General features: G+C 53.7%; 3 protein-coding genes across 6 annotated transcripts; 1 reads left to right on the top strand and 2 right to left on the bottom strand.

Moving 5' to 3' along the window:
• Nucleotides 1-1,083: 1,083 nt before the first annotated feature.
• LOC131204871 (kelch-like protein 41a) lies at nucleotides 1,084-3,593 on the bottom strand. The gene is made up of 4 exons (XM_058196496.1): nucleotides 3,515-3,593; nucleotides 3,048-3,126; nucleotides 2,740-2,967; nucleotides 1,084-2,626 (listed from the first exon to the last, which is right to left on the bottom strand). The coding sequence occupies exons 1-4, from the start codon at nucleotides 3,591-3,593 to the stop codon at nucleotides 1,084-1,086; spliced, it is 1,929 nt and encodes a 642-aa protein (XP_058052479.1).
• Nucleotides 3,594-4,857: 1,264 nt separating this feature from the next.
• On the bottom strand, nucleotides 4,858-8,093 carry LOC131204870 (F-box only protein 27-like). Its single transcript, XM_058196494.1, has 5 exons — nucleotides 7,745-8,093; nucleotides 7,370-7,508; nucleotides 6,835-6,930; nucleotides 6,523-6,661; nucleotides 4,858-6,212 (listed from the first exon to the last, which is right to left on the bottom strand). The coding sequence occupies exons 1-5, from the start codon at nucleotides 8,091-8,093 to the stop codon at nucleotides 5,985-5,987; spliced, it is 951 nt and encodes a 316-aa protein (XP_058052477.1). The 3' UTR covers nucleotides 4,858-5,984.
• ACP7 (acid phosphatase 7, tartrate resistant (putative)) lies at nucleotides 8,009-16,164 on the top strand. Of its 4 annotated transcripts, none has more exons than XM_058196321.1 (14): nucleotides 8,009-8,415; nucleotides 8,878-9,060; nucleotides 9,659-9,859; nucleotides 10,226-10,408; nucleotides 10,489-10,514; nucleotides 10,702-10,799; nucleotides 11,309-11,371; nucleotides 11,995-12,109; nucleotides 12,193-12,306; nucleotides 13,452-13,509; nucleotides 14,181-14,248; nucleotides 14,574-14,645; nucleotides 14,868-15,005; nucleotides 15,287-16,164. In XM_058196321.1, exons 1-14 carry the CDS (start codon nucleotides 8,160-8,162, stop codon nucleotides 15,350-15,352), a joined length of 1,641 nt encoding a protein of 546 aa, XP_058052304.1. In that variant the 5' UTR covers nucleotides 8,009-8,159; the 3' UTR covers nucleotides 15,353-16,164. The 4 variants fall into 4 exon arrangements, with proteins under 4 accessions (XP_058052304.1, XP_058052306.1, XP_058052307.1 ...); XM_058196323.1 differs by having other exon boundaries at nucleotides 15,248-16,164; XM_058196325.1 differs by having other exon boundaries at nucleotides 8,350-8,488.
• Nucleotides 16,165-16,721: the final 557 nt, after the last annotated feature.

Genomic DNA, 16,721 nt, shown 5'->3' with positions numbered 1-16,721 from the left:
TCTCAGTCTCTTCCAATTCTCTCCCTGCTCCCCAATCTGATTTCCCCCCCACTGCTGCCTAAACCCCATGAGGCAAATTTCTGAAGCCAATCCAGAGTTTTCAAGCCTTTCCGAGCATGTGTAGAGCGCCCACCATTGAGAACTTTTGCCTTACTCCAGGCAGGAGTCAGTCTGTTCCTCCTGCTTTGGTCCCTGGATGTACTTCTAACACTGTATTGATCTGCTGCACAAAAGGCATTTAAATGCACTAAACACACAAGGGTCCCTCCACGTTCCTGGCTGGCATTTTGGAAGCAGCAATGATAGCCAGAGCGGCCGAGAGGAAGGGCAATGCTGCCCTCATAATGAGTGCAGATGTTCCTAAATATGCCAGCCGAATACCAGGAGTGACATAAGAGGGAATTGCAGGCAGGGCAACTAATCAATCGGGCAGCTTAGCCCTTTTGCAAGGGAGTGATGCACTTCTATTTTTATTTCTCTGCCATCTTGCAACAGTTAGGCATGGTTGGCATGACAGCACTGAAGTGCTTCCCTTGCATTTCTCTCTGGCTGCCCCCGAAACAGATGTGGAGGGGATAAATATTTCATGGCCATCAAAGATTGAGGAGTCCGGCTCCCATTCCAAGCCACTGCTCTTCACTTGAGCAATGGCGGTTCAGCGGACACCCCCCACCCCCGCTGCAGCAGCCTAGATTCTCCCTGCTTCCAAAGCAGGCGGCTTAAACCCCAGCTGAGCCCGGATTGGCTTCTCTGTTTCTGCCGGCTCTCCAGGGGCCTGGTGGTGCTTTCATCCTAAGGTTGACTGCCAGAGCCTGCCTTTGTGATCCCACCTGCCCTTGGAATGGAGAGCGGTTCTAAGTTCCCAGCTTCTGCCAAGGCTGTCCTCACCCTCCCTGGGAAGGATGCCTGTGCAGGAAGCTCTCCTGTCAGCCCGGCAGGCTCCCTTTTAGGCAGGAGACCAAACGTGAGGGGATGGAGAGGCCACATGGATTTTTAATGAGTCCAATACTAAAGGAGTTCACTTGAAAATAGCTCTTCTGGGGTGGGGTGGGGTGGGGTGGGGTGGGGGCCGGTCTTCGGCTTCTACAACTGCCCACCGGTTGAGGGTCTCTGTGGTACCAGGTCAGGAGAAGGAGGCGGCTGCTCCTCTTCACTCTTCTCCAAGGAGAGCTGGGGGTCTTCTATCCCAACAGCCACCCGGCTTGCCGAGGTCTCTTGTGTGAGGGCCCTCAGCTTGGGTATTGGCACCTTCAGGGTCACACACTTGAGCACTCTGCGCACAATCGTTCCTTGGCTGGTGAGGTTCTCTGGGTACTGGGTCCAGGCGGCTTCGCCGGGTTGCCAGTGGTAGATGGCGTCGTGGGTTCTGGAGGTGCAGACGCCGCCAATCACGTAAATCCTCCCTTGGAAGGAAGTGGCGCCAGCAAACGCAAGGGGCAAGGGCAGGGAAGGGATGGCCACCTCTCTGCTTATGATGCCATCTTCCTGCATGAAGAAACATTTCGCGGTGCAAGGAAGAAGTTGGCTGAACCTCCGGTTGGGGTACGGTTGGGTGACCTTCCTGGAAAAGAAGCCTCCGATGACACAGATCCCGGCCTCCATGGTGACAGCGGCTGCCCCATGGAGACTAAACTCGAGTGGCACCTGCGCCCAGGTATCCAGGTGGGTGTCGTAGATAAGGAGGCCCTTGTAGACCACTTCATCAGAGTCAGCGTCGCCCCCTATTAAGTAGAGCTTGTTTTTGTACGGCGCGGAGGCGGAGAAGCGCAGGACAATGGGCAGGCTGGCGATGGAGGCCCACAGCTGCTGGGCCACATCAAAGCTCTCCGCCGAGGCCAGGGGACCGGCATCGTTCCAGCCGCTCAGGGCGAAAAGCTTCTGCTTGCAGGTTAAGAACATGTGGACGGAGCGGGGCGTTGACATGGCAGGGAGCTGGGTCCAGCGGTCGGCCAGAGAGTTGTACTCGTGCAGCGCAGAGGAATAGGAGCCATCAGCGTGTTTCCCTCCAGAGATATAGAGCCTCTGGTCCAGCACGGAGCAGCCGGGGAGGGACACCAGTTCCAAGGCTGGAAGCTTTGTCCTGGATCCGCTGGTCGGATTCAGGCACTCCATGTAGCAGTCCATGTCTTCGCTGACCGAGAGGATGTCCCTCAGACGGGGCACTTTGATGCAGACGATCTTCTCCTGGTACATGCCCCGGCGGAGCCCTCCGTTCACCTGCAGCCTCCCTGCCCCATCCAGGTCCTGCCACCGGACCTCCAGCTGCTGACCCAGCAGTTCTGCCTCCGCCTGCACCTGGGCAACCTCCTCCTGAGACAGGAGGGTGAAGCGAACGCACCCGAGCAGCATCTTCAGCTCCGGAAGGCGCTTGCTGGGCTCAGCCCTCACCCATCGCTGCGCGGCCTGGAAGATCTCCATCTCTGAGGCCACCACCAGGTGGTCCGAGGAGAGGATGCAGGTCAGGGCCCTCAGGTCGAGCTTCAGGAAGTCCCGGTGTTCAAAGAGAAGGCCAAAGTGGAGAGCCAGGTAGCGCAGCGCCCCGTGCAGCAGGGCGGGGTGGTTGTGATCGTGGCCCAGCATGTAAAGGCGAAGGCAGTTCTCCGGGGAGATCCTCTCCATCAGGAATCTGTTGGGATGGAGAATGGAAAAGAAGATCACTGGAGCAGTTAGCAGGAGAAAGTCCTCCCCCCCCACTCCTGAAAACAGAAGCTGGGAGAAGATCAGGACAGTCTGGGCTACCTGCTGATGAGCATCAGCGCTGGGCTGAGCTGGAGCCGACTGGCCGCAATGAAGAGATCCTCAGCGCTTCCAGGACTGAACACCAGCTCCCCTGAGTAGAGGTAGCCCAAGAGATTCTGGAGGACGGAGGGGTCCATGTCCTCCAGAAGGACCTCCCCATCCTGGGACTCCTTGAAGCCGCTTGTGAAGACAGCCTGGAAGTAGGGGCTGATGGAGGCCAAGAGGGCCCTGCATGGGGAACAGAGACGGTGGGTTAGCCGTGGGCATCCTGCCCCAAACCCTGCCCAGTTGAGGATGTCAAGACACACCTGTTGCAAGGGAACCTCTTCCCTCCGGCGATCAAAGTGGCATCGCAGAGTTCCGGCCGGTGATGCAGATGCTTCAGACCTGGGGGGTGGGGAAGGATGGCAAGAATATCTTTCTTCCATGGGGAGGAAAGAGGAGCTTGTGACAAAACAGGTGCTCGGAACCTTTGCTCCCCTTTTTCTCTGTTTATAGGAAATTCAGCAGGATTCCCAGCTGTTGGGGCAGGGGGTTGCTAGGCCTGGGGGAGTGGAAGAAAAGGGGGAAAGGCAGGATGAAAGGAGGAGCTCCCAGGTGGCGGGAGGGGTTCCCTTCTGTTCAGCCTGACCCCCTTCTGTCCCTGTTGTTTGGGAAGCTTAAGGATGACCTCAGGGAGGAGGGCATCGAAATGGCCATGAGGTTCATGGCTCCTCTTGGCTGCCCCCTGGTCACTCTCTACTGACCTAGCTGAGATTGGCAACCCAAGACCCACCTTGGCTGAAACAAGCTTTGAGAGACACGGCCGCCTCCGGCTGTTCATCGTTGGCCTCATCTTCTTCTGATGGATCCATTATGGCTGGAGCATCGAGGCTGCCCTCTCGCTGGGCCCGTTGGTTTTTAGTTGCCCCAGAGGGTCCTCCCAACCCACCTCCTCCTGCCCCCTCAAGATCTCCTGAGAGGTCCCTACAGAAAAGGTTGTGGGGTCTCCCAAGGCAGCCCCCACCTCACAATGGGGGCCAAAACATCCTGGACCCCATGCATTTTGGCCTCCCGGCATCCAGAGCAGGTCAGAATCCTGATGGGGGCCACGAGGGCCGAGGCTCCCTCTGGCTTCTTCTTATGCCCGTTTGGGACGTTGGACGCTTCTCTCCACCAGTGGAGGTACTTGAATCCCCTTCCTGGATTGGCCTTCAACTTTGCCCTCTGTTTTGTGACAGCCCCTCTGATGGGCCCCCAAAGGCCAAGGGTTTTTTCTTTTCCTCCATGGACATTAACTGGTTATAGCTTACAATTCTTTGTGCAATTCCTTGCACAACTACATTGGGGAATGGGGTGTGTGTGTGTGTGTCCTCCCAACTTGGTCAGTTAGAAAAGAAAGACTCTCAAATCTTTTATTAACGAAAGTCCACTTTACTAAAGCCCAGTTGTTACAGAGAAGCAAAGCCGGATCTGAAGTTCTGCACCCAAAGCATCTGGTTCATTTCCCTTCTGCCCACTGTCCTCCTGGTTATCTTAAATTGTCCGATTACATCCAATCCAATTGTTTTGGTAACAGTCCCTGGGCTTGGAGGGCTGGATGGTCTCCTATCCCCTTCCATGAGCTTGGAATGGCCAGCAGCTCCCACAAGAGGGCACAAGAGGAGTTACAATTCCCCTTACCCTCCCCTCCCCTCCCCTCCCCCTTCCTGCAGTTCCCTCCCCATTGCTTATGGCAGACTGGCATGTGGCAAAGCATGGCAGTCCTGAGAGGCTGTGCGCGTGCGCATATGTGTGCCTGCGGGAATTGACTGGAGCTTTCAAAGCCTTTTAAAGAGGTCAACCCTTTTCTCAACATTTTTTCTTAAATAGTTGCAGTTAAGACCAGCGCATCAGCTAACCCTCAAAAATCAAAATACAGTAAAAAAAGCACCACCTGCAGATAAGCTGACCCTTAAAATATTTGTATTTAATTTTCATAATTGGCTTATCCATAGGTAATCCAGGGATTATCCATTTTTTCATGCTATTTTGATTAAAAATTCAAAGGCCAGCTTATCCACAAGTACATGTAGGATACACAAGTATTTATATTACCTTATAGACTCATAGACAAGCCAAAGAAATTTGGGACATGTATTCAGGCATATTCGCAAGTATATTTGGTACCTTTTTCAGAATAACATTTTTCTCAAGGATACAATTAATCCTGGATGGGATGAAGGGAGGGAGGAAGGGGCACATTTCCCCCCTGCTTGAAACAAAAAGACGTTGTAGTATCTTTTGCTTTGATAAGTATGGACAACCCCCACTGAGAGGAAGTAGAACCAGGGTCTCCAACCTTGGCAACTTGAAGACATGTGGACTTCAACTAAGGGCCGTAATAGCTCAGGCTGTTAGAAGCCTGTTATTAGAACACAGCAGCCTGCAATTACTGCAGGTTCAAGCCCGGCCCGAGGTTGACTCAGCCTTCCATCCTTTATAAGGTAGGTAAAATGAGGACCCAGATTGTTGGGGGGGCAATAAGTTGACTTTGTAAAAATATACAAATAGAATGAGACTATTGCCTTATACACTGTAAGCCGCCCTGAGTCTTCGGAGAAGGGCGGGATATAAATGTAAATAAATAAAAAAAAAACAACTCCCAGAATTCTTCAACCAGCACAATATATAAAGTATATTGTATTAATGACAGAATGGTTGACAACTTTCCAGGGTGTCAAACTGATGGTCTACAGGCCAGAGGCATCACGCACAGGCCACGCCCACCCCAGCTCCCCAAAGGCAAAAAATGTCACGATGTCACGTGATGCGATCAGGTTTGACACCTGTGGCTTAAAGGTAGTCCTCCCCTTATGACTACAGTTCAGCCAAAACTTTGCTGCTAAGTGAAAAACGTGTTAAGTGAGTTTTGCCCCATTTTACGACTTTCCTTGCAACATTAAGTGAATCACTCCAGTTTTTAAATCAGTAACACCATTGTTGAGTGAATCCGGCTTTGTTGGTCAGAAAGTCACAAAAGATGAACACTTGATCCCGGGACAGTACAACTGTCACAAATACGAACCAATTGCTGAGCATCTGAATTTTGATCAGCTGACCATGGGGATCCTGGAATGGTCATAAGGATGAAAATTGGTCCTAAATCATCTTTTTCAGTGCCGTTGTAAGTTCGGTCACTAAACACTTGTAAGTCAAGGACTACCTGTATTTTAAAGTTATAGACAGAATACCCCTGGGATTCCTCTTACTCGTTTTTCACCCGTTCAGAAATACGATTTTGGAGGCAAAACGGGGCTGGAATGCTGGGAAGACTGGGCAGAAGAGAGCCCAGGCTCCAGGGATTCTGCAGATTCCGAGGAAAACTGGATGACGACAGAAGAGTTTGATACCCGGGCCCCATAGTGTCCTTTCCAGAACTGTGTGTCTTTCCCTCTGTGTCTAAAAAGTATGTAGCGGACTCCGGTGCCGTATCTTCTGAATGTGTGGGTTACCTGGAGAGACAAAGCAACGTTTTGTGGACTCTGGAAGAGTTTTAGGGAACAGAAGGGTCTTCATTTATTTATTTAGGATCTATTTGTACAACCCCTAGATACAAATTCTATGTTCTTCTTTCCTGGCTATTTTATTCTTAAGGGCAGTTTAATTCCCAGAATTTAGTGAAATGTGCATAGGAGGGAGGGAAAGAGGAAGTGAAAAAGAAAAAGAAACAGAGAAACAGAAAGGAAACAGACAATCACCCCAAAGGAATTGAAATCCAGTAACCAAGCAAGAGAGGCCTGGGGCAGGCGTGGCAAACAGCACCTTTTGGTAGGAGGCGTCATTCCACTGAGGGATGGGATCTGGTTTGGCTTCAAAAACATCAATCTTCCTTTTTTTATTAGCTGCCAAGAGGACAACATAGAGCTCGTATTTACAGCCGCAGTCCTGACGGCCACCCCACCTGCAAGAATCCAAGGGCAGAGCTTAAGTCACAACAGGAAGCTGAAAAGGTCTCCCTAAAGAACCTGAAGCCCTGAAAGCCTCCAGTTCAATGTCCAGCTTGTCCAGGCTTTGGACAGTCTCTCTGTCCACACATACAGATGGTCTTGGTCACCCAAGGAGAGCCTCACTCACCAGTCAGAGACCACAATATCAGGCTGGTAAGTGTCCAGCAGATCCTGCCAGAAACCCTCCTTCAGCAAATCGATCACCTGCTCCTTCTGACACCACCTTTGAAGAAACGGGTGGAGAAGACAGGCAGAGGTGAAAGGGCCGTTCTGACCTGGAGCCAGAGCTCTCCCAACAACCAGAGCCCTGAAATACAGGTAGGCCTCGACTTATAAGAGTCTGTTTGGTGGCTGTGTGAAATTACAAGAGTACTGAAAAAAAGTGACTTATGACCACAGTAACATCCCTGTGGTCACATGGTCAAAATTCAGACGCTGGCAGCGTCCTGGGGTCATGTGATCCTTCTCTGCACTCACTTAGTAACTGTAGTGGTTCACTTAAGAACTGTGTCCAGGAAGGTCGTAAAATGGGACAAAACTCCCTCAACAACTGTCTGGCTTAGCAACAGAAATTTTTGGCTTAATTGTGGCCATTCCTGGAGGACTACCTGCAATGGGAAAACCTCCCAAGCAACCCAGGAAAGGAGAACCACGGAACTCACTGAAAGGAGGAGGCAAAGCAGGTCTGGGCCTCGGCGCCTTCCAACCGGGCCCTGTTCTCTTCCACCTTCCACCGGCACGGAAACTCGCACTGGACGGTCCAATGTCGGAACTGGTCTGCAGGCAGAGAGCCAGGCTTTTAGCAATGCTCCAGACCTTCTTTCTGCTCGCTTCCTACCAGGCTACAACGACTTTAGGAGCGAGGCTGAGTCGGCCTTTGAGCTGCTCCTCTGACCGAGCGCGAGGCGGGGACCCCGACGGACCCCAGAGCGGCGACCCGCAAGCAAAGCCAGACATCCAGGGAAGTCTCGCTGCAGCCGGGGCCGCCTTCTCGTTCCTCCTCCTCCTCGGGGCGCGGGGACGGCCGGGCTGCCTACCTCTCCCGCAGGGGTTTCGGACCAGGTTCCTGCCCAGCGGGCGCAGGACGCCCAGGCGGCTCCACCGCAGGCGGGGACAGCGGGCGGCGGCCTGGAGGGCGGCGCGCATTGCGGGCTCCCTCCGCCACCGGAGCTTCCACACGGCGGGGCCGTCCAGCAGCTCCGTCCAGCGGCGGCAGACCAGCCGGCAGCGCGTGGCCAGCGTCTCGGGCGGCAGCCAGCTCAGGATCAGCGCCAGCACTTCGTTGGGCAGGCGCGCCCAGTCCGGAGGGGGCGTCCCGGGGAGCCTTTCACCGGCGCCGGCCGCCTCCTCGCCCGCCTTCCCGGCCCGGCCCGTCGCGGCGCCCATGGTCCCCCCGGCTGCGGCTCCGCGACTCCTTCCCCTCCCGCCCTGTCGGGGCACCGCCGGGCGCGCATGCGCCGTCGCGTCCTCGAGCCCCACCCCCGCGGGCGGAGCGACGATGGGATTGGCGGAGCCCTGGCCAATGGCCTGGCTGATGTATCCCGGGCGGGCGGAGCGGCGCTGCGTTTCGGCTCCCGCCGGGTCCCTGTGCCGGAAGCTGACGGAAGGCCGGCGGTCGCTGCTGCGGAGTCTCTCCGCGCTCTGCGACCGCTGCGCAGTTCGGGAGCAACCTCGGAGCGACGACATTCACGCCCCGTTTTGCAATATTGTGCGTGTCCGAGCACGGTGGTGCCCGAATGAAGCCGCCCGCCCCGACTAAGCGATCTCCTGCCCGGTCAAGGGTGCGGCTGCTGGCCAGCGGGGGCGGGAGCGGGGCGGCGTCTGCAGCTTCTCGGACACAGTTTTTCAACCTGGGCCACTTCCAGCTGGATGGACTCCAACTCCCAGAACCCCCCTGCGGCCTCCGCCACTCTCTTCGCCCCCCCCCGGGCTTCCCAGGAACAACGGGCCGCCCGGCCCGGGAAAGGCCGGGGGGGGGGGGGGGGGGGCTCCCAGTCGGCTCAGGCTGGGCGGCGTCGCTGGCGGGGGCTGGGGCTGGCAGAGGGGCCCCCAAGCCCTGCCTGGGAGGGAGGGGAGGGGAGGGGAGGGGCGAGCCCCTGGGGCCCAGCCGGCTCTTCTCGGGAACTGGAGGCGGCGGCCGGATTGCAACGTCGTGTCTTGTGACCTGCAGGGCGGCCTGGCGCGGCGGCCCTTCGGCGGCTGGCGAGGAGCACCGGCCGGAGCATGAGCCGAGGGCCGGGCCTGCTGGCCTTCGGGCTGGGGCTGGGGCTGTGGCTGGGGCTGGGGCTGCCCCAGCTGCGGGGCCGGGGGCCTCGGCCCGCCCAGCCTGAGCAGGTGCACCTGGCTTACCCAGGTGAGCTTCGGGGCACCTTCTCCAGCTCTGCACCTCCAGTGGGGCGGAGGGCAGGGCGGGGGCTGCCTGCCAGCCGGCCTGGGCACGGCGGGACTGAACATTTCTTTGGCTTTCACTTCCCTTAAACCCAGACTTGGCCGGAGCAGGTCTTTGCCAATCGGTTGTCCGCCTCCTGTTTAGGAAAAGAAGACCTTTGCGTGTTTATATTTATCCACCGCATTTGCTAGCCTTTGTTTCTTTGCAACCTTCTGTAAAGATGGGGCGATTTTTAATTGATTTTTAATGTTTTTAAATGTATTTTAAAATTTGGGCCAAATTTGAATAAGTTTTTTAGCTACTGTTTTTATTTGTATTGTATGTATTTGATTGTTGTTTTACTTGGCTGTTAACCGCCCTGAATCCTTCGGGAGAAGGGCGGTATACAAATTAAAATATTATTATTATTATTATTATTATTATTATTATTATTATTATTATTATTATTATTATTATTATTATTATTATTATTATTTTATTATTATTATTATTATTTTATTATTACTATTATTATTATTTCCCCCTCCGTGAACAATCCCTTCTCTGGGGGCTTTTGCTGCAGGAGACCCCACCTCCATGGTGGTCACTTGGACGACCTTTGACCCAGCCGAGTCCCTTGTAGTCTTTGGCCAGGCTCCAGGAAAGGCCCTTCCTCACAAGGCCAGCGGAAATGCCACACGCTTTGTGGACGGCGGCAGCCTGGGCCGTGCCATGTTCATCCACCGAGTGACCCTCCGTGGCCTTCTGCCGGGACAGAGCTACGGTAAGGGCCGAGGCGCCTTGTTCTGCAGAGGGCACTGCAAAAATCACACCCTCTTCTGCCTGTGGCGGCATCTTGTGACTGCGCGGGACACATACGTGGCCACGAAGAGAAGCCACAGGGAGGTGAAGTTGGAGGGGACACAGGGAGTCCTCCTCTTGCGCCAATTCATTTAGTGACCATTCCAAGTGATAACAGCCCTGAAAAAAGTGATTTATGACCGTTTTCACAGTTATGACTGTTGCAGTATCCCTGTGGTGACGTGATCAAAATTCAGGCTTGGCAACTGACTCACATTTATAACATTTGCTGTGTTCCAGGGTCATGTGATCACTTTTTGCAACTCCTTCTGCTTCTCTTTCCTTGCAGTCTATCGCTGTGGGAGCCCGTTGGGCTGGAGCCAACCCTATGGCTTCCAGGCACTGCTGAACGGCAGCAGCTGGAGCCCCCGATTCGCCTTATTTGGAGACCTGGGCCTGGAGAACCCACAGTCCTTGTCTCAGTTGCAGAGGGAGACTCAGCAGGGCTGGTACGACGCAGTGCTGCACATAGGTAGGCTGAATGGCCATCCAGCTCTTCCCCGGGACCCTTCTGTTGACCCACCCTTTGATGGTGACCCTCTCCCCCCCCAGGAGATTTTGCCTACGACCTGGACTCGGTAAGACATCTGGAACATCTCTGGGCTAGAAAGGAAGACACGTGACTTGAAAACTCAATCATAAGGCTGGAGCCCATGAGGCTGATCCAAGAGGGCCACATGGGTGTGGTCGTGCCGGGCAGGGGTGGGAGAACTCTGTCCCCGGGTGTGGGCCCAATTCCAACCTCTGTCTGTTCTGCCCCTGCAGGATAACGCCCTCATTGGAGACGCCTTCATGCGGAAAATCGAGGCAGTGGCTGCCTTTGTGCCATATATGACTTGCCCGGGAAACCACGAGGAGAAGTAGTGAGTGGGGCTGAGCCAGATTTAAGAGATGCCTGGCTCTGCCAGTCTGTCGGCGGGCTGGTTCTGGTCGCCTAGCTGTAACTCCCAGGGTGGCACTCCCTCTCTGGGTGGGTGGGGGAATATTTTTTTTTGTTTTTTTTTTTTTTTGTTTACATTTATACCCCGCCCTTCTCCGAAGACTCAGGGCGGCTTACAGTGTGTAAGGCAATAGTCTCATTCTATTTGTATATTTTTTACAAAGTCAACTTATTGCCCCCCCAACAATCTGGGTCCTCATTTTACCTACCTTATAAAGGATGGAAGGCTGAGTCAACCTTGGGCCGGGCTCGAACCTGCAATAATTGCAGGCTTCGGTGTTCTTAATAACAGGCTATTACCAGCTTGAGCTATCCGGCCCTTAATATAGCCTTGGAGTCCAAGTTTTACTGGAAGGCATAACGAAAGGAAAGGCCACTCTGTTTGCGTCTGCCCACCCTTCAGCCTTCTCCCTCCCGTCCTCCCTCCTGCAGCAATTTCTCCAACTACCGGTCCCGCTTCAGCATGCCTGGAGACACCGAGAGCCTCTGGTACAGGTGCGTCCCTGGGCTGCAAGGGGCACAAGGCTAAGACAGGCAAAACCATCTTGCTTCCCAGCCTCTCCAGTTCCTTCCATGGGGGGGGAAAGGGGTCTGGAGGTGCTCCTGCCTTGTTATGGCTGTAGTATTCATGTCAGGCCCAAAAGACAAGTTCACCCATGAAACTCCAGTTAAAGTGCTTTATTGCTAAAAGCCTTTGCATAGGAATCCTCTCAACTAATGGGCAGCACCTGCCTGGATTTAGATAAAAGTCCATGGAATTCAAGGGAGGTTGGACTTAGTTTGCTTGGGGCTCTAGGCTGGTGCCTCTTTTTACTCTGCCCTTAAGTTTGGCTATTCCTTGTCCTACACACAGCCACCCTGTGAGGGAGGCTGAGACACAATACCTGGCCCAAAGCCCCCCAGGGAGTGTCTCCAGCTGAAGATTCTGGCTCTCCCTATCCTCAGTCCACCAACTCCCCTGCTCCACCAGATTCACTCTCCGGTTCTAATGGCTTTTGGGGCAAATCTGAGTGGTGGGTCTGGGCTCTGGGGCCTCCATGGAGATGTCTCCCCATCTTCTGGGGGAGGGGCTCCTTTCCCCCTGCTCTTAGTGGCTGCCTGTCTTGCTTCCTTCCCAGCTGGGATGTAGGCCCTGCACACATCATTGCCTTCTCCACGGAGGTGTATTTCTTCCTGAACTACGGGGAGCAGCTGGTAGCCAAGCAGTTCCAGTGGCTGGAGAGGGACCTCCAGGTAGGCTGGATCCGGATTTGGGTGGGCAGAGCCAATTTGCACCAGGCAAATATGAGCCTTTGGTTTGTTCCTCTTGGGGACAGGAAGCGAACCAGCCTGCACGGCGTGGGGAACGCCCCTGGATCATCACCATGGGGCATCGGCCCATGTACTGCTCCAACAACGACAAGGATGATTGCACCCAGTATGAGAGCATCGTAAGTAGGCCATGGAGAGGTCAGTTTGAGCCCCTGGCTTCCCTGAGAGAAAAAGGAGTGGCTGAAAGATTGGTTTATTTTATTAAACAAATTTATATGGTTGCCCAACTCACATCTGCCTGTCTCTGGTGGCCAAGTCTCATCTGGGCTTTGACCCTGATCCTTTCAGACTGATGTTTGCAGCCAGGAGGGTAAGGTGGAAGTGTTACTATACTTAATTACAAAATAAAAATAAGTAAATATAATAAGATAAGCTGGATGATAAAAGGTAGAATGGAAACTGATTGAAAAGCGATCCAACCTTGAACTAAGGAGGAATTTCCTGACAGTGAGAACAATCAACCAGTGGAGCAGCTAGCCTTCAGGGGTTGTGGCTGCTCCATCACTGGAGGCTTTCAAGAAGAGACTGGACAGCCATTTCTCTGGAATAGTGTAGGTTAAGGGTGTCCAACTTGGGACTGTTAACGTTTGTGGATTTCAACTCTATAGTTGGCTGGGGAATTCTGGGAGTTGAAGTTCCAAGGTTGGACAGCCCTGATCTGGGGTCTCCTCAGTGGTGAAATCTGAACCGGTTTACTACCGGTTCACTGGCTGCCCATGCGTGCTGTGCATGCACAGGGCAGTGCGCACCATGCATCAAATGCGAGGTGCGCGCCAAAAGAAGGTCTTTTTTTTTTACTTTTAAAAGCATTTTTTTACAACCTATTCAGCCGGATAGGTTGCAAAAAAATGCTTTTACAGTAAAAAAAGACTGACAATCAGGCAGCTCAGCTGGGATCGTTAGAGCCTTTTTTCTACCTTTTAAAAGCATTTTTTAAAAGAAGCGGCAGGCAGGTGACCGGGCGATTGGGTGGGCATGGGCGGGAGGGGCAGGGATTTTTGCTACTGGTTCTCCGAACCACCTGCCATCAGCTGATCCGGTCCGAACTGGGAGCATTTCACCACTGGGTCTCCTGCTTGAGCAGGGGGTTGGACTAGAAGACCTCTGAGGTCCCTTCCAACTCTGTTATTCTGAAAGTGCTTGTTTCAGCTGGAGTTGAACTTTGGAAGGAGGCTGAGTCCCATGCCCGGCACAGCCATGAAGGGGGTGCAGATTTAGGCAGCCTTAAGCAGTGGCACTCAGTGTGGTTTGTGGGCCTTTCTAGGTGCGCAAAGGACTGAAGCCAAACCGTTACGGCCTGGAGGATCTTTTCTTCAAATACGGTATGGCTCCCAGGCAGGCCCTGCACTCTCCTGCTGAAGAGAAGGCACATCTAGGTAGTCCTCCACTTACGACAATTCACTTAGTAACTACTCAGAGTTACAACAGCACTGAAAAAAGTGACTTATGGCCATTTTTCACACTTGCAACATTTGCAGCATCCCCACGATCACATGATCCAAATTCAGACACTGAACGGGCAACTGCTTCATACTTATGACCATTGCAGAGTCCGGGGGTCACGTGGATCCCCTTTTGCGACCTTCTGCTAAGCAAAGTCAATGGGAAAGCCAGATTCACTTAATGAACATGCTGTTAACTTAACAGCCGCAGCGATTCACTTAACAACTGACGCAAGAAAGATTGTAAAATGGGGCAAAACTCATTTAACAAATGTCTCGCTTAACAACAGAAATTTTGGGCTCGATTGTGTTCGTAAGTGGAGGACTATTGGTAATGCGTGTAAAAAAAGGGAAGCTTTGATTGTGCAGTTGCGCCACATCCTTCCTGGACGGCTTCAGTGGCTCCTCCGCAGGCAGCGGGGATCAGCCTTTGCTGCCCAGCATTGAGAGGAAACCAGCAGGAAGGGGGGCTGCACCCCAAAGCAATCCCCCCTCCCCACCCACTTGCCCTGATTCCCCCCCTTCCTTCCCCCCCGTTTCTCCTTCTCCAGGAGTAGATCTGACGCTGTGGGCTCACGAGCATTCCTACGAACGGCTCTGGCCCGTCTACAACTACAAGGTGAGTCCAGCTTTGGGGGCCGGGGAGGTGGGGGGGTCAGAATGGGTTAATGCCTCCCTCCTTCCTAGCCAGGGGAGCACCTGAATGGCTCCCTGGGAGCGGCGAGGAGGCTTCCCTGATTTTAGAATCTGCAGTGCCTGTCTACCTGCCGGCCGCTTTTGTGGGGATGGAGAGCTGCAAAGCGGCAAGAGTGACCAAGCGGCCTCAATCTGTAGGTTCCCCCAACCCAGAGAAGTCACCCGACCATCTCTGGGCAGAGCAGGGGGGGCAGCTGGTTCCCAGCATCCCAGTTTATTCTTTCCCTTCCTTCTCGTCCCTCTTTCAGGTTTACAATGGCAGCACCGCAGCCCCTTATACCAATCCCAGGACTCCCGTCCACATTATCACTGGATCAGCTGTAAGTTTGCAGATAGGCAATGTTAAACGTGACAATGGCCCGTCTCTGAGCATACGCAGAATTCTTTTCCTAGGAAGCTGCCTATTGTGGTCATAAGTATGGGTGGAAGTACAGGGTGGAGAGAGCCCAGGCAGGGGAGGGGGAGGGCAGACTTTAGACTTGACCACTGGCCCTTCAGTGGCTGAGCCCACGGGCCCTTTGATCTCCCCTCCCCCACCCCAGGGTTGCAAGGAGCAGCTGGACCCCTTCATCCCAGACCCACGAGAATGGAGTGCTGTGCGGATTGAGGATTATGGGTACGCCCGCATGCAGATCTTCAACATGACCCACCTCTGGCTGGAGCAGGTCTCGGATGACCAGGTAGGAGGTTGCTCTGCAAACAGCAGCCCTGCATCTTGGATTCTCTCCATTGCTCTGCCTGGCTTCATCTCCCATCCACATCGGGAACAGCTCGTAGCCTTGCTCCACCTGAGCTGGTCCTGAGCTCCAGCCACAAGCCTCGTGGGGGAGATGCTTCAAGCACTGCTCAGGGTGGCCGGAACCCTCCCCCCTTCCTTCCTGCATGGTAGCCAGACTTAGCCTGATCCCCCCTGTTTTTCCAGAGGATCCTCCTGGCTTGACCCTTCGCTTTTGGTTTTCAGAATGGGAAGGTCGTGGATAAGATTTGGCTAATCAAAGACTGGCATGGCCCCAGGGTCTGGCACTGACCCTCCAGGCCGGAAGGTCTGAGGAGGCATCGCAGCCGCCTTCTGGTCCAGACAGCCGGCCAGGATTTCACCTTCTGAGCTCCAGCAGCTTCAACTGCAAACTGGCCCTGTGTTTTCTGGTGGTTTCCATGACCCCAAATGTGACCCCAGCTACAGAGGGCCGTCAAAGAGTCAAGATGGAGACCTTGACCCATGGAGAAAAAGGAGGAGGAGCTTCAGTGATGGAATTGCAGCTGCCCTCCTGATGCCCCCCTGTATTTGTCCGTCTGCCCAGCCTGAATTTAGGGTTAGCTTGAGAGAGAAATAATGTTTTCATATCCTTTGTGCAATCTGTCCCAATTTAAGACAGATGCCTGCAGGGCTCACATTTCAAATCTCTCTCCTTCTTTAATCCACTTCTTGCTGTCTCTTCCTCCCAGACAGCTGTTTTAACACTCTTGATTCAGCTCTTGTGATGTGTAATGAGGAGCTAAAAGGACCTTGCTTGCAGAACTGCGTAGGGTGCAATGACTTGCTGTGAATTTTTCTGAAGGACTTTAAGACGGCTTTCTTTCTCATGCTTTGCTCTCCAGAGATTCTTTCGGTATAACTCCCATTATTATTAGACAAATTAGGGATTGTAGCCCAAAGCTCTGGAGGATGGCGGACCAGCCAAGGACAAGAAGAGTTATGGATGCCCACAAATTTAGGGGAGGCTGATTTTGACTGTAGCATTAAAGACAAGTGTGATTTTTAAGCAAATAATTACTTGAAATGAAAGTCAGAAATAAAGGGAGACAAGAAAAAAAAACCACGTATTTTTAAATTTGCAATTTGGAAAACAATTGGTTGTGCTTCTTAATGGAAACGGGTTATTGGCGGAAGGAGCAGGGCAGGCTCACGCAGGGCACAACCTCAGTGAAATACCCAAATGGGCGCTTCTTACAAAACCTTGCCAACGTTCTTGGCTCACAGTGGGGGAAAAGGGCAGAATTACACGGGGAGGGAACTGGGAGAGGTGTTCACCCGGAGAAGGGTGGCTGCACTCTGCAGGGACAGTTTTGATGGTTCTTCCAGCCTTGCCTGGGTAATGAAGCGGGAGTGGGTGGGTTTCCTACTTGGTGATGGATGGGAGACCACGTGGAGATCCAGAGGCCGGAAAGGATCCAGGCCAAACCTCCTAGGTTGCTGCCCAGCAGACCGGGTGAGCCGGGCACGAGATCCCGGTTTTACCTCCAGGAATTGCCGAGTGGGGCTCCTTAGCCCTTTGAACCCGGGACGTTCTGCGGGTTCTTGCTGCACAGAGGGCGAGGAGCAGCTCCAGGAAGGCTTGGCTCAGCAGCGGCTGCCGGCCAAGTGATCAAGCCTCCCCTCCCGCGGCAGTCTACCC

The sequence above is a fragment of the Ahaetulla prasina genome, chromosome 10 (assembly GCF_028640845.1).
Source record: "Ahaetulla prasina isolate Xishuangbanna chromosome 10, ASM2864084v1, whole genome shotgun sequence".
Classification (NCBI taxonomy): Eukaryota; Metazoa; Chordata; class Lepidosauria; order Squamata; family Colubridae; genus Ahaetulla; species Ahaetulla prasina.
This window is presented reverse-complemented; position numbering and strand designations above follow the sequence as displayed.

Bases quoted from the DNA above. Each gene is read 5' to 3' on its own strand.
- LOC131204871 (XM_058196496.1), bottom strand. From the start codon at position 3,593: ATGGATCCATCAGAAGAAGATGAGGCCAACGATGAACAGCCGGAGGCG. The intron at 2,968-3,047 runs GTGTGTCTTGAC...TTCCCCATGCAG, and splicing joins AAGAGGTTCCCTTGCAACAG to GGCCCTCTTGGCCTCCATCA. The intron at 2,627-2,739 runs GTAGCCCAGACT...CCATCCCAACAG, and splicing joins GCGCTGATGCTCATCAGCAG to ATTCCTGATGGAGAGGATCT.
- LOC131204870 (XM_058196494.1), bottom strand. From the start codon at position 8,093: ATGGGCGCCGCGACGGGCCGGGCCGGGAAGGCGGGCGAGGAGGCGGCC. The intron at 7,509-7,744 runs GTAGGCAGCCCG...TGGAGCATTGCT, and splicing joins CCGAAACCCCTGCGGGAGAG to AAAAGCCTGGCTCTCTGCCT. The intron at 6,662-6,834 runs GTGAGTGAGGCT...GGATTCTTGCAG, and splicing joins GATATTGTGGTCTCTGACTG to GTGGGGTGGCCGTCAGGACT.
- ACP7 (XM_058196321.1), top strand. From the start codon at position 8,160: ATGCGCCGTCGCGTCCTCGAGCCCCACCCCCGCGGGCGGAGCGACGAT. The intron at 12,110-12,192 runs GTAGGCTGGATC...TCTTGGGGACAG, and splicing joins GGCTGGAGAGGGACCTCCAG to GAAGCGAACCAGCCTGCACG. The intron at 15,006-15,286 runs GTAGGAGGTTGC...TTTGGTTTTCAG, and splicing joins AGCAGGTCTCGGATGACCAG to AATGGGAAGGTCGTGGATAA.